At 40.8% G+C, this 14,764-nt stretch overlaps 2 protein-coding genes and 1 long non-coding RNA gene across 3 annotated transcripts; 1 reads left to right on the top strand and 2 right to left on the bottom strand.

Annotated features, from left to right (window-relative positions):
- The first annotated feature begins 232 nt into the window (after positions 1-232).
- LOC107280298 (dirigent protein 1-like) lies at positions 233-1,586 on the top strand. Its single transcript, XM_015774048.2, has 3 exons — positions 233-364; positions 770-1,077; positions 1,481-1,586. Exons 1-3 carry the CDS (start codon positions 233-235, stop codon positions 1,584-1,586), a joined length of 546 nt encoding a protein of 181 aa, XP_015629534.2.
- Positions 1,587-7,353: 5,767 nt separating this feature from the next.
- Positions 7,354-8,479, bottom strand: LOC4333055 (uncharacterized). The gene is made up of 3 exons (XR_010740034.1): positions 8,300-8,479; positions 7,959-8,164; positions 7,354-7,832 (listed from the first exon to the last, which is right to left on the bottom strand). It is a non-coding gene; the product is annotated as an uncharacterized lncRNA (long non-coding RNA).
- A 4,284-nt stretch (positions 8,480-12,763) lies between these two features.
- LOC4333054 (horcolin) lies at positions 12,764-13,928 on the bottom strand. The gene is made up of 2 exons (XM_015773805.3): positions 13,589-13,928; positions 12,764-13,491 (listed from the first exon to the last, which is right to left on the bottom strand). The coding sequence occupies exons 1-2, from the start codon at positions 13,589-13,591 to the stop codon at positions 12,964-12,966; spliced, it is 531 nt and encodes a 176-aa protein (XP_015629291.1). The 5' UTR covers positions 13,592-13,928; the 3' UTR covers positions 12,764-12,963.
- Between the last annotated feature and the right edge of the window lie 836 nt (positions 13,929-14,764).

Below are 14,764 nucleotides of genomic sequence, written 5' to 3'. Positions count from 1 at the left end.
TAGTTTCTTCGTGACATGGAGTTTATGAAAACTATGTATAGTGTCTTGGCTTGGGACTGGCCTGAGAATAATTGTAGCTTGTGTTGACTCTGTATGATTGGCATTTGACTGGTACCGAGGTTGGTACATATTCCAAAGTTTCCAACAATCCAACAACTACAACCACAATTCAACCCAACAAAATATATACTGGCTGGCTGACGGTGTGCAGAGTACAGAGACTAACAAGACGATGACCACGGCGACGCCGAAGATGACCCTCTGCCTCCTCGCCATCCTCGCCGCCATGGTGACGGAGGCGGTGGCGGCGGCCGCGGGCGATGGCACCACGACGACGCACCTCCATTTCTACATCCACGAGACTGTCAGAAAAAACTCACGCGAATTGGCTCTCAGTCTCTCTGAAACACACACACTGACGCTTGTAGGTGCAGCTACAGCTAACTGAAGAAGTTCAGAAAAACAGAGTCGAACAGAACAACTGACGAACAGAGTTGGCGCTGCGTAATACAGTGCAGCTTTTCCGGTTTTATCTTCTATTTATTCATCTCCACACGGAGTTTGTTGCATGTATAACGGAAAAAATCACGACAATCTCGGATCAACCATACTGACCGCGCCATCCCTCGATCCGAGCCGAGTCATCGCAGCTAATTAAAGAAGGAAGCAAATATGCTAGAACAGAAAATGCTATTCTACCGGCCAGAATTCAGACTCCAACGGAACTCTAAATGCAACAAAACAAAAGAGAATATAAATGCTCCGGGAGGGCTCCAGCGCGGAGTCCCAGTACCTCGGCCGCGCGGAGGGCCTCCTCGTGCAGGCCGACCTCGGGAACCTGGCGGCGCTGTGGACCATGCTGACCCTCGCCTTCTCTCTCGGTCTCTCCGACGACGGGGACTACAAGGGGAGCACGCTGGTGTTGGACGGCCGCGTCGATTTCGGCGGCGGCGGCGCGGCGGAGCGCGCCGTGGTGGGCGGCACGGGGAGGTTCCGGCGGGCGAGGGGGTACAGCCTGATGACCAAGTTTGGCAACCCCACGCCCAGCACCGGCGTCTTCGAGATGGACACGTCTACGTCACCGCCATGGCCTAGAGCTAGCTTAATTAGTTTAGGTCTGTTTGATTCAGCTTAGAATTATTATAATCTATATTATTAGAAGTAAGCTGAAAAAAACAAGTATAAATTATTATGCTAGATTATTATAATCTACAAACCAGATTACTATAATCCAATAATCTCCTCTAGAGAAGCTTTTTCTAGATTATTGAGTGGCTAAAGACCTACTACCCTTAAATGCCTCAAATAATCCAGAGAAACAAACAACTCGTAGATTATTTTATGTCAGTTTATTATAATTCAGTTTAGAGTAATCTGATTTAATAATCTAGATTATAATAATTTTAAACTGAAACAAATAGAGCCTATCTTATTGAATGAATTGCACTCGGGTTGTGAATTTGTGATCCGTTCATCGTAGGGGGGAAAATGAATGTCAACTAGAGGTGAACACGCGCTTCGCGCACTGCACCAGTGGTGCCAGGAGAGGGAAATCATTGATTACATCTGTTGGTTCTGGTAGGTAACTGAAACAAATGCTATTTGCAAGGTCTGTGAAGGTCAAGTATAAGCTAACGACATGGTGTGAGATTTAGGTTTAGTGTAGTGCAAAAAATGAAGTTCTGTGACGTGAGCATTTATATTGATAGTTGTCATAGAGGCTAAAAGCTAATCACAACATATATGCAGATTGTGGACAGTCCTAAATAGCAAAATGTGCCACATGTTCGATGGCAGGATAGACAGTACATAGTAGTTTTATAGTGGTAGCATTGAAATAGTTCTGCTAGATGAGCACATAGGAGTATAGGACTATAAAACTATATTACACATGGCTAAATTCTACTAATATGGTTTGGATGCCTTCACCGAATTCACACAGGGGCCCTTTTGTTGATGTGCAAATGGAAGTGGCACAAAAAGGTACCAACCAAAAGCAAAGTAATGATCATCCATACTAAAAAAACAAACAGGTAAACAATCCAAACTGTTTTCAGTAATTTTCTAATAATCAGGTATGTGAACCAAATAATGCACACAGCAGCATATTTATTCAACAAAGAAAGTTGGAATGGACGGTATTGTAGGATTGTAAAGGTCAATCTGTCAAGTTAACCTATTGGTTTCTGGTTGTACATCTTTTACATAGATTATAAAAGGTATGTGATTTTAATACCTAAATCATAGCAAGCACAATAATTTTATGAGCAGATACTATCAGTATGTTTAAAGGAAGAGGGTGAAAGTGCAAGCTAGTCAAATAATACATAACTTAGTTAAAATGGGATTTTAACCTACAGGGCAACGCTCATCGTCCTAAACTGAAGCTTTATCATCCCAAACCAATAGTTATATTATCAAGAGTCCTGAAAAACCACTTCTATGGCAAGAGCAAATAATAACATTAGTCGTTTCAAAGAAAACTTCAATTTTAGAACCCTAATCAAGCCAATCTTTTATATGCTAGTCTAAGCATTACCTAATCATCACATATTAAATAAAAAAGGGCATAAATATTAGAAGCATTAGGTAGAAGATTCAAAGTGAGCTGCAATAAAAACTGGATGCATCCAATGTAGAACATGAGAAGCATCTGAAGGACAAGTCAGTTACATTTGTAAAATATCATAGGCATTACTGAATGCAAATTAGAAAACAATGTAACATCATATATTTTTTATATCAAGTTAAATTCTGTTGCACATCGTGGGGATGTCATGATAATTTAATATGTTCAGAGTTAATGTCTATTATGTCATGATAATTAATTTTTTTTATAGAGTTACCAATCTTCAGCTATAACTTGCAACAGAATTCTTGTTCACAAACAACCAAATTATAGAACTAATATATGCCTATTTGGTAAACAAATAATCAACTAAATTTTCACTTCCGTAAAGAACATGTCAAATATAATTTAAACAGTGAACTCAAGGTAGGCAACAAACAACGATCAGCCAAACTGGTTGCCAGTGGTGCCATTTCTCCTCCTGGAGGATGGCACCAATGCAGGCATCCTTTGTTCTGATCTACTATGTTGTGTGCACCTGGAGTCTTGGCGTGTTAAGGCAGGCATCAGCCTATCATAGCCTAGTTTTGCTACTGAAACCATTGCACCAGCTAAAGCCTACAAGAATAAGAGAAGTGGACAGCTATGCCAGTCCTTTGATCTTGCACCAATCCATCATGTTTTCTTTGGTTCTTCTAATATTATTCGCAAAGCAATAATGTAATCCATTGTAATGCAGCAGCTGATTGGCGTTGGGAAGATTAGATAGCTTAGAATAGAATTGAAGCTATAGATGGATTGTGCAACAAATTGAGATAAATTGATTTTCTATAGTGCAAAAAGAGCAGACACATAGCGAGCTTTAGTAATCACATCCAAAAATAATACAGAGAAAATTACAGTTCATTAATTTATTTTTGGTGCAACAGTAATATACAGTTCTGATTCAGACCTGTACAACCTTTATCAAATGCACTTGTATATTTTTGGTACAACAGTAATATATAGCAGCAGTAGTAGTGATTAGTGTGATTAGTGTATAAGTTTAGTCTCAGATTCTGCATGTAAAAGGTCATCTAATGTCAAGTTACAAACATGCTCGTTATAAATTAATTTTATAGAAGTCACTACCTTCAAGGGGCATAATTAGTAATGAACAAACTAAAAATGCAAAGCCACAATCTATTTTGATGAAGATGCATGACTACGTTTGGATGGAGCATTATCAAATTATCCACAAAAAATATTGTACATTGCTATATTTTGCTGGAACAAATCAGCATACTCATACTTCAACAAAAGATATATCAATTTCTTATACTTGGAAACAAAGAATCTTATGCATTAACTAATTTGTAATTTAAAGTCATCAGCATGCTACAATGGATCGTAGATGAACCCCTTAAAGAAATGCACAGCCAAATTGACAGCAACACTACCAAAGCAAAGCTCGCCGCCATCAAAGTGGGGCCACATTCGGTGGAGATGCAACCTGGTTGTGGTGGCAGATGACCTTAGATGCTGTGCCAGAGGACCAGCAGGGCAGCACGGCCGTGACGCAAGGGGATGGAGGTGGCAGCATCCTCTAGGAACCCCGCACCGATGCCCTTCACTGCTTTGCGTAAGCTCAACAAAGCTTCACTACAAGCTGCATTCACACGCTCACATTCATAGTGTTACACTGATTTAAACTTGCAAAGAAAAATTCAATACACATATCTTCATCGGTCCAAATTAATCACAGTATCACACTAAGACCACCAACTTGGCAAAGATATAACATGCAGTATGAAATTCCAGAGGAAACTTTCCTCTCCTCACCTCCTTCCAAAAAGGCAGAAGAAGAGGTAGGATGGAGCTGACGAGGAGCCCTCCATGCGGCAGATCCAGCAGCACCCGCCGTACTGGAGACCGCCGCTGTCCGGAACGGGACACCAATGCCACAGATCATGCAGCTCCCTCTCCAAATCGGTTCACCGACCTCCTGGATCCAGTGATTCCCCGTCTCCTCGACGTCCCACACGCACGTCCGTGGCCGCCTAATCGCAGGCATCCGCTGATCCGGAAATGAACAGGATGGAGAGGGAGAGGGAGAGGGAGAGAGGGGCAGTGCCGGGCATAGAGGTAGAAGAGTAGAAGGCGGCTCCTGGCTTCCCCTCGCTTCAGGGCGGCCGGATCTGCCGGCGAGGAGGCCGGAGTCACCGGATCCGACAGTCCCGGCCTCCTCGATGGCGGATGCGGCGCGGGAGCGAGAGGATGGCGATGGCAGGACGACGGCGCGGCGACAGCAACAGCTCGCAGTAGGGAGTGCGCGGGGGAGGTCGCCAACTGCGGGAAGAAGAGGATGAGGGGACGGCACGCGGCGGCGGCGGCGGCCGTCGCTAGGGCAGGAGAGAGAGCGGAGCGAGAGGAGAGGAGGCAGAGGAATGGTGGCGGCTAGGGTTTGGGGAAAGGGGTGAGGGTTGTTTTTGTTTTGCAAAAACACCCCTAAACTTCTAGTTTTCAGAGCGCGGTTCAATTTTCCGTTTTTTCGCTTCTTCATATAGAATATTGTTTTCTTAAGAGGTCCTCTAAGTAAGAACGCACAACATTAGAACTAAGGACCAGGGATCTATAATTATCAAGTAAATGAAGGGTGTTTTTGCAAAATCACTAACGACGACACGGGTGTGCGAGAGCTCACGAAAACCACCCGCCATCCAGCGCCTCGCTGACGCGTCGGCACGCGCAGGTGGCCACGCCAGCTCAAAAATCTCCAGGAGTCGCAAATCTCGGCAGGTTTGTATATAAGCGATATTTCAAGTGGTAAATAAGAAAACCGTCCTGGTTACAGTGGTATATATATAAAGAATTCTCTCCTAATATTAATAATAGTAGGCCTGATCATATTTTCTCTTTTGAATACCCCGGTACTTGGTTTAGCATTGGATTCTTTGCTAGCAGTCGTGCTAATTTGTGTATACAACGTACTCTAAAGTCTAAACATGAGGAATTCGACTCATGCAGTTACTAGTGTGACCGTAAGTTAAGCAGTGCTAGTATATTCTTCTTGGCACTATAACTGTATCATTGTAGCAGCCGATTTGAACCTTTGACTGAGAAATGGATGGTGTAAATTGTGCGCAGTTACAATAGTAACTGAAAGGGATTGAAAGAAGATCGATGGAAATGGAGATTTCTCTGAACCAAATGACTGTGGTCTAGAGAAAAACTATCAGTTTACGTACTGTATTTCAGTTCCCGCTGTTATTATTGGAGTATGATCCCATCAGTTCAGGATGCAAATGATGTAATGTAGAGTTTATTTTTTCTAATCAAGCCTTTGGTACTGCTCTTTAAGTTCACTTGGCACGGGCAGCCTGGATTGGTCTGGTCTCCAGCCACATTTGTACGCCAGTGTGGGCTGGGCAAGGATTGTAACGGGGCAACGGGCCTCTATGTTCACCTGCGATGGGTTTTAACATTAACACCACTCTCGGGCCCATCGAAGCATTTCCACAGACATGCGGATGTTGTTACGCGAACAATATATATGGAGATAAGATTCTTTTATGTGGTCCAATCCGAATCAGTTTTAGAGATAAATCCGTTTTAAGTATCTCTCTACCTATAAATAAAGCAACAGAAATATCCATTGTACAAAAAATCATTGATAATAAAGATAAAACTTCACTCCTACATCTGAGTTCATTGTCTCATGTGATGTGATTGTTCGAGAAGAGATACGGGTTTCTACATCCTCTCAGCGCCTTATTTTTTGCAAGAGAGAAGGGAGCGGATCTTCACAGGGCCTCATGTTTTTTAAGGCTATGTTTGGTTAATCCCCAATAGGGAGGGGGATTGGAGGGGATTTATTCAACAACTATTGTAGTATGAAATTATTCCCCCTAGAACCCCTCCAATCCCCTTCAACCCCCTCTAAACTGAATAAGGCCTAAGAGAGAAGAGAGCGGATCTTCTCGACGCCTTATTTTCTACAAGAGAGAAGGGAGCGGATCTGAGGATCTATCGATGTAGCTATTCTACAACATGTTATCAACATGATTCTAGTTCTACTACTGGTACTATGAAAGTCCTACTGAAATTGCCGGAGTATCTCGGCAGGATGGTGAGGGTTGCATTCATTGTAGCTCAAAGAAGCATTGGACATGCGACTGCGTACATAGAACCTCACCTCATCGAGATGTACCAGGAGAAATATCATAAGACTTCTACTTTTAGATTCACCTTAAGAAATATCTCATAACATATAATTCACATGTTATTAATTTACATGATTTTTTAGAAATTATATATATCTATATAAAAACTTTGGACAAATCTAAACGGCGGGAGTATAATGAGAAGAGGGGAGGTAATAAAATGAAAACAATATTTAAGAAAAAAAGACTTAAAATACATATTCATATATTTATGCTAATAAAATTTATAAAAACAATAAATAATGACCGTTTGAATAAAACTTACTAGAATTAAATATTCACAATATATGAAAGTAATAGATGCCCACAAGTTATAACACAGATGGCCCCCGAATAGTGCTAGACAAAGATGAAAACCAGGAAAACGAAATCTTGAGACATGTACAATAACTTATAAATTATATATTCGACACTTACTGTAATAGTGTAAGTAAAATAGTGCTAACAAGAAAAATAGGCTTCAAATATTAGAACTGGTACGCTGTACGTTTCTAACCTACCCTTAGAATATTATATAGTGTGCCTAAATATGTGATTACTTGTAGGGGTAAACTTGGAAAACTTACTTGCAATGCACCCCAATTCCCTTAATTATCGATATTCTTGCATTTCAGATGACAAATTAATAGACGGCAAAAGAATACAATCGATCGAAGAAGTCCCTTCCATGAATCATAATCGAAAGCAATAATATAAATTAAAAAGGAAAACCACAGATCCACAGCTACTGAAATTGGGATGCCGCGGACCGATCGATTGGAATTTGGAAATCGAATCGAAAGATGGATATGATGCTGCGTGTTCGTCCTGGATCAGAACTCAAAATGGATGGACGTAGATGCCGATGGACTCGAGGTAGGGCCCCGCGCGGGCGAAGAAGCCGACGACGCTGCCGTTGTTGAGGACGGGGACGGCGAAGGGCGTGCCGGCGCCGTTGCCGAACGGCCCGATGGTGCGTTGGCTGGTGACGAGCTTGAGCGAGGTGACGACGTGGGTGTAGTCCCCGATGGGCCCCACGAGCCGTGCACCTCCTTCACGTACTCCGATGGCTCGAACGTGATCTGCGTCACGTTAATCGAGTTAAGGTTGCTATATTTTAAAACGGATCTGCAGATACTCTTTTCGTTAAAAAAAGAATCTTAGGTTCCATATTGATTCTTTTTTGAACCTAGAGTGTAGTTACGTACGGTCTACTCGGAGAGGCCGCCTTGGCCGCCCCAGGGGCCGATGGTGTGGAGGTTCTTGTCCTTGTCGAGGTAGGAGAAGAGATGCAGTCGATGACCTTGCCGTAGCGGAGCCAGAAGCCCTCCAGCCGCTGCGGCGCCACCGTCACGTCGTACTCCTTCCCGCCGTGGTCGCCGCCCCACGCACCCAGCTTCACCAGCGAGCCGGCCTGCGCATGCAAAGATATATACAAATCGATCAGACAGTACAGATCAGCTACAACTGTACAAATAGCTGTGTATTATTTGGCCATGGATGCAAATGCAGAAGAGATCAGGATCATGCTGAGCAAGCATGGACCGACCATTTCTCGTTTGCAGCTGCAACCCAACCCCCAACCACGACACAAAGATGGATATATAGATCGATTGGCGGCTGGTTTAATTAGCTTGGTTGCTTTGGGTCGTCGTGTCCAACTGCGAGGTGGAGAGAGCTATATAGCCTCCAATTTATACAACACTCTAGAGCTAGTATGTTTAACTGCTAGCTTCAAATTATTTATTTAAATTATTTATAGTTAATCTAATAGCTAATTCATATAATAAGTTAACTATAAATATATACTACATTATTAATAATAAAACCTTTAGCGTTTTAGAGTACGTACTGCTGGCTATAAATATGTAGCACGTTTCTCTTCTCTCTTCTCTTTTATCTCCTCCACATATGTTTATGGCTGATTTATAGTATATTCTTGTACCTGCTCTTCTTGGTTGCAGTGGGCCGTGCAAACAAAAGTGAGATTTGTGTGCAAACTATTGGTTGCATATCCGTGCAAATTTATCTAGACTCGATCGTGTGCGAGGACCGACGGCCTAACCTTTGCATCAGGGGTAGCTGCGTTCCGTGGCCAGCGTGACGCCACGCCGGTGCGGCACGCCGTGACTCGTCCATCAATGCCTGCACGGCCGTACTGCAGGCCCCGGCTACTGATTTTTATTTTCTTTCTTTTCTTTTCTTTTCTTGCTACAAGTAGTGAACATATTTTGATGCTTTGGTCGACTGGAGTGGATGAAAACGGTAGGAAATGGTCGGAAACAGTATTATATTATTTTATTATTTTTTCGAAAACAAATGGAAATAGTCAGAAAATTTCTATATTTATGAATTTATCTATTTAGTATCAACTTCAATGCCACGCCGACAGAAATTAAAAAAACTAAATTTTAAAAACGGTAACCATCGGTAAAAATATTATTATTATATTAGTTTTGTGGAAACGGTATCGGTACGGTTGGGAAATTTCCATACCGTTTTCACCCCTAGACTGGACACTGTCGATTCTGTGGAGTAAATTTCAGAAAATACAAATGATCGAATCTATCACTTTGTGCTACAGTTTTTACTAGGTTCATAAAACTGCTTCATATCAAAAAAAAATACGGGTTGGTTCACTTTATCATCACTTTCAACCTTATTAAATTTTGGTGGTACTTTTGGTAGTTCCGAAACTTCCACCCATGCATACTACCAAATTTTATAAAGACGTCAACTAAATATATCTAACAATATAAAAAATTTGATAATATCAAAACTTAAAAAAAATAGATCAAATTGGCAACAAAGTGAACAAGCACTACAACTCCATCACTATTGGTTCTAACCAAACCGACAGTAATGAGCTGAGAGTGGTTGCTCTTTGTGGGTTAGTGAAGGGAGCTAGAGTATGGGCGTACGATTTGGAGGATAAAAGGTCGAAAAACGTAGAAACATGATTCCCATAAAAATGAACACTATTCATCCATGTAATTTGTAGGATTTTAGCATAAGAAATTTTCATATGTCTATGATTCCTAAGAAATTTCATAGGACAATTTACATCCACTCAGGCTATGTTCTTTTGGGGATGTTGAGAACCTTTCCTTCCTATACATAAAACGGAGTAGTGGATTAGTGTTTGATTAAAAAAGAATTAACTATATAAATAGATTAATATTTTATAAAAAACAACATTCAAAGTTCTGCATAAAATGGACCGTTTAGCAATTCAGTAAGCATGCATGCATGCGAAAAATGAAGGAGGAGAAGTTGAGAAAAGTGAAGTATAAAACACAACTTTAAAGCTCTTTTTTCTATTCCTACACTTAGGTTCGAGACAAAGCCTCACGAGGTCATAAAAATACTTCCTCCGTTTTATTATAATATTGAGTAAATTTCACAAAACCACATATACTTTGGTCAAATTATCACAAAACTACAAATTTAAGATGATGTAAAAAAACCACATATTTAATAATAAAATTATTATAAAACAACAGATTTTAGGGTTGAAGTCTTTAGCACTGATATTATGTTTGAGTTATAATATTTATGTTTTGTGATTAAATTGATCTAAAACATGTAGTTCTGTGATAACTTTGTTACTAAATTTATAGTTTTGCGATAGTGCACCCTATATGTGTAGTTCTATGGTAAATTTACTGTTAAATATGTTGTTTTGTGATACATCATGTTAAATATATAGTTTTGTGATAATTTGACTAAAGTACATGTAGTTTTGTGGAATTTACTCTATAATATTACTCAAGTCACTTTGTTTTTTTAATTAAATTTTTTTAAGCTTGGCCAAGCTTATATAATAATATAACAATACTTTTAATACAAAACAAACATATTATCAAAATATATTAAATATTAGTTTTAGTAAAATATTATAAATGTTGCTAAATTTTTCTTTAGAATTAGTCGAACTTAAAAAAATTGACGATGAAAAAAAATCAAAGCCACCTATGATATGAAAATAAAGGGAGTATGAAACAGTTCAGAACATTCAAGCATGGCGAAGCGGCTGGCTAGCCGTGTGCGTGTAGCAATTGATTTGTAATACTAGCATATGTCACATCATATGCTAAGTTGGTTTATCTCAAGATAGTGGGAGTATAATCCTACCTCCATCGTAAAATGTTGCTACCTAGTACATAGTAGAACATCATCTAATACTGCGAATCTGAAAAGTCTAGATTCGTAATACTATAATATATCACATTCGATTAAAATTTTCTATACTTTAGAACGGAAGAAACAATAATTTAGAACGGATATAGTACTCTCTCTATTTAAAGATGCGAAGGTAGGAGCTCCCGTGCCACTATTTTCATGGCAGCATCCACAGGTTATATATGTACTAGCCATCAGCCCATCATTTCCTTGTTTCTCCGTACTAGCCATAATGAGTACAGCACTTGGTGGTTGATCCAGATGACACTCAACCTACCGTTATTCCAAACTACTCCATCCATCCAAGAAATAAATAAATTTAGTTTAAGATAGGTTAGGATATTATATTACGTAGATCAACAAATCTTAACATAAGATAATACTCCCTCGTCTCATAATATAAGAAGTTTAATTTAGAGTTGGACACGATTATTAAGAAAGTGGGTAAAAGTGAATGGTGGAGAGTTGTAATTGAATGAGCAGTGGAGCAATGTGGGAAAAGTGAATGGTAGAGGGTTATGATTAGTTGAGAAGAGAATGTTGGTGGAGAAGTTGTTATATTTTAGGACAAATCTTGAGGGCTAAAAGTTGTTATATTTTAGGACGGAGGAAGTGTCTTATTTTATTTTAGATTTATTTATTTTGAAACAGAAGGAGCTTGGATCAATGAATACTTAATTTATTTGTTGAAGCATGGTGAACAGATGAAGTGATGACACCTAGCTAGTTAAATGTAAAACCAAATTGCTGAGAACATATGCCGTGGTTTTTCTTTCGTGTGGTTTTCATTTGTGGACAAGAACTTAGTGCATCGTGCTAGATTGATTCATCGGCTTAATTCCTTCGTTACCACGCACCGGCAAGGAGAGTGAGCGCGCCCTGGGCAGTATACAAGCCACATTGCTTATGATTATGATTATAAATCAAACTTTAAATTTTAAAATTAATTTTGTGTTTTTATTATTTTATAATACTTGCTTCTAAACTGTTATTCCATAAACTATTTTTATTGTTAATAAATCGTACACATAAGCATGAGGATAATTAAAATGAGTCTTTGTCACCACACTATTGCTGTTGTGGAAACTTGCATGGCGCAGTAATAATGTTTTTGGGAGAGTGTTTGTGCGGCCGCTTATACGGCTGCGTTTAGAAATTCTTCCCTCCACACGTAAAACGGGATGACTCATTAGCACATAATTAATTAAAATATTAGCTCTAAAAACTTAAAAACTGAATTAATATGATTTTTTAAATAACTTTCATATAGACTTTTTTAAAGAAAAAACACACACCGTCTAGCAATTCAGAAGGCATGGGTGCGGAAAAAGAGGGAATAGAAGTTGAGAAACTAGGGGGGAAGAACACAACCATCTATCGTTTCTCAATTATGTGTTTTGCAATGAATCTACAACATTTTTAAGGCTACATATTTGTCACCAAGCCTAAAGTAGGATATGTTAAAAATGGATTTCATGTTAATTTGCTGCTGCTAATACATTGATCTGCTATTTCCTAGTAATAAAAGGAAGAACCGGTGATGTGGTAGGGTCCGCCCACCATAATTTAAATTACGATGCCTATAAATATTTCACACATGCTGATTTGTTTTTAATAGAAAATTAGTGAGACTTGTAAGTTGCCGCTATTTTTCACCATCTCTTTGGATTATATGTTAGGGAGGGTACATTCGCGAATCGCCACTGTATGTATGCTTGGGTGTCTTCCTAAAATCTTACGGAATTACTCCATTAGTCATCCAAATTAATAATATTTAAGTAAAATATGGTGATTACTACTAGAAAAGAAACTATTGTCAATGACAAGGGGATGCAGCAAAAGAGCCCTTTAATTCTGTGAGCACATAATACTGCACTGTTATTATTCTTGAATGCACCATAGTTTGAGAAACATTAGGCCATAAATCAAAAAAAATATGAAACAGTTGAGAACACATTCAAATTAAGCACGGCCGGGTGGTAACTGGATGGATCATATCATATCGGTGGTGTTGATCAAATTCAATTCAATTCATTTCTCGGAGGGGATGCACGGGTTGACGTAGACGCCGATGGCCTCCAGGTAGGCGCCGGCGCGGACGAAGAAGCCGACGACGCCGCCGTCGCCGCGCACGGGGACGCTGAAGGGCGTCCCGGCGCCGTAGCCGAAGGGCCCGATGGTGCGGCGGTCGGTGACGAGCTTGAGCGAGGTGACGAGGCTGTCCCGGTCGCCGAACGGCCCCACCGTGCCGTGCACCTCCGTGACGCGCTCGCCGGCGTCGAACGTGAACTCCGCCACCGTGGCGCCGGGGGGCCGCTCCCCGGCGGCGAGCTTCCTCGCCACCGCCTCGGGGAGCTCGGCGCCGTCGCCGCCCCACGGCCCGACGGAGTGGAGCTCGCCGTCGCCGTCGCCGCCGTCGTAGGTGAAGGCGATGGAGTCGATGATCTTGCCGTGGCGGAGGGACACGCTCCGCAGCCGCCGCGGCGCCACCGTCACGTCGTGGTCGCGGCCGCCGTAGTCGCCGCCCCACGGCCCGATCTTCGCCACCGTCGACCCGGCCTGCAGTTGCACCCACACAAATTGTAATTCATTAGTTGCTGCCGCCATTGACGCCGATCGATCGAGCAAACATTGCATTGCTTGTGTAATCACAGACCATTTCGTCGATGAAGCTAGCTAGCAGAACGAGAAAAACCAAGAAGAGGGCGAGATGAGATGGGATGGGCTCGCGGAGTACACGCACGAAATCGGGCTCGATTTATAGGGTGCAAAATCTGAAAATTATCTCGTGCTCGTCACCTGCGCAGCTGCACCTAACGGAATCGAGAGACCATCGCGTAGCATACACGGGAGTACGGGACAGGACAAGGGGCAGGGGTAGATGAGTTCCATGGCTAGTTTTGGTGCCACGTTATGTGGTTCTGCGTCACCTCCTGCCATAACATACTGCAATCATCACGTCGTACATTCGGTATACTCTAACAATGGGCCATTAGTGCTGGGAAGAACGATATTGCCTTCATCCTTAGAACGTAAAATGGTTTTAAGCTGGAATATGGATATTAAGAAAAATCGTGAAATTAAATATAAGAATGTTATAATTGGTTGCGAATAGTGTAGAATTTAAATGGTACAAGTTTTGTGGGTGATTGGGAATAGAAATGTAGGTAAAGAAATTGTTATATCTATCTCTTATATACTATCTCTTATATACTATAAGTCCATAAAACTTTCTACAAATGCTCCTATACCGCCACGTGGACTTTTAAAAGTACTCCAAAACAGCCATGTGGCACTCTAATTAACCAGTGGACCTACTATTTTAGATTTTCATCTATTAGATTTACACTTATATGGTGGACCCGACATTATATGTCATTAGATCCATTTTTCAAAAAAAAAAAAATCACATCCCCTCCCGTGTCGCTTATGTACGTCTCCGTGTACGCCCTCCCCCCTTTTTTTTTTGACCGGGTGTACGCCCTCCCCTTTGTTCATTTTCTCTCCTATTTTTATGCTATTTTAGTTAGATGGAAATCACAATTATTTATAATATGTTTTTAGAAAATAAAACTAAATCATTGTCCTATACACGTACATATAGTACGTCCTCTTCCCCATGTTCCTTGGCCGGTGTCCACCCTCCTTTTTTAATTATATTATTTAAATTCAAATTAGACCAAACATTTTTGACCATTAAATTATTAGTTTTCACTATTAGTTCTTATCTTCGAGAAAAGAAATATGTATGTTTCCCTCTCCCTGTGCACGTATTTCTATACCTAATTAAAAAATAAGCAAAGCTTCCGGTAAAAAAAATTTCATCCGTCCT

The sequence above is a fragment of the Oryza sativa genome, chromosome 3 (assembly GCF_034140825.1).
Source record: "Oryza sativa Japonica Group chromosome 3, ASM3414082v1".
NCBI lineage: Eukaryota > Viridiplantae > Streptophyta > Magnoliopsida > Poales > Poaceae > Oryza > Oryza sativa.
Note: the sequence above shows the minus strand (reverse complement) of the source record. Positions and strands in the feature narration are given on the sequence as shown.

Excerpts from the sequence above, each read along its gene's own strand:
- LOC107280298 (XM_015774048.2), top strand. The coding sequence starts at position 233 with ATGACCACGGCGACGCCGAAGATGACCCTCTGCCTCCTCGCCATCCTC. Across the intron at positions 365-769 it reads ATTTCTACATCCACGAGACT|GGCTCCAGCGCGGAGTCCCA; the intron begins GTCAGAAAAAAC and ends ATGCTCCGGGAG. Across the intron at positions 1,078-1,480 it reads TTCGAGATGGACACGTCTAC|GGGGGAAAATGAATGTCAAC; the intron begins GTCACCGCCATG and ends CGTTCATCGTAG.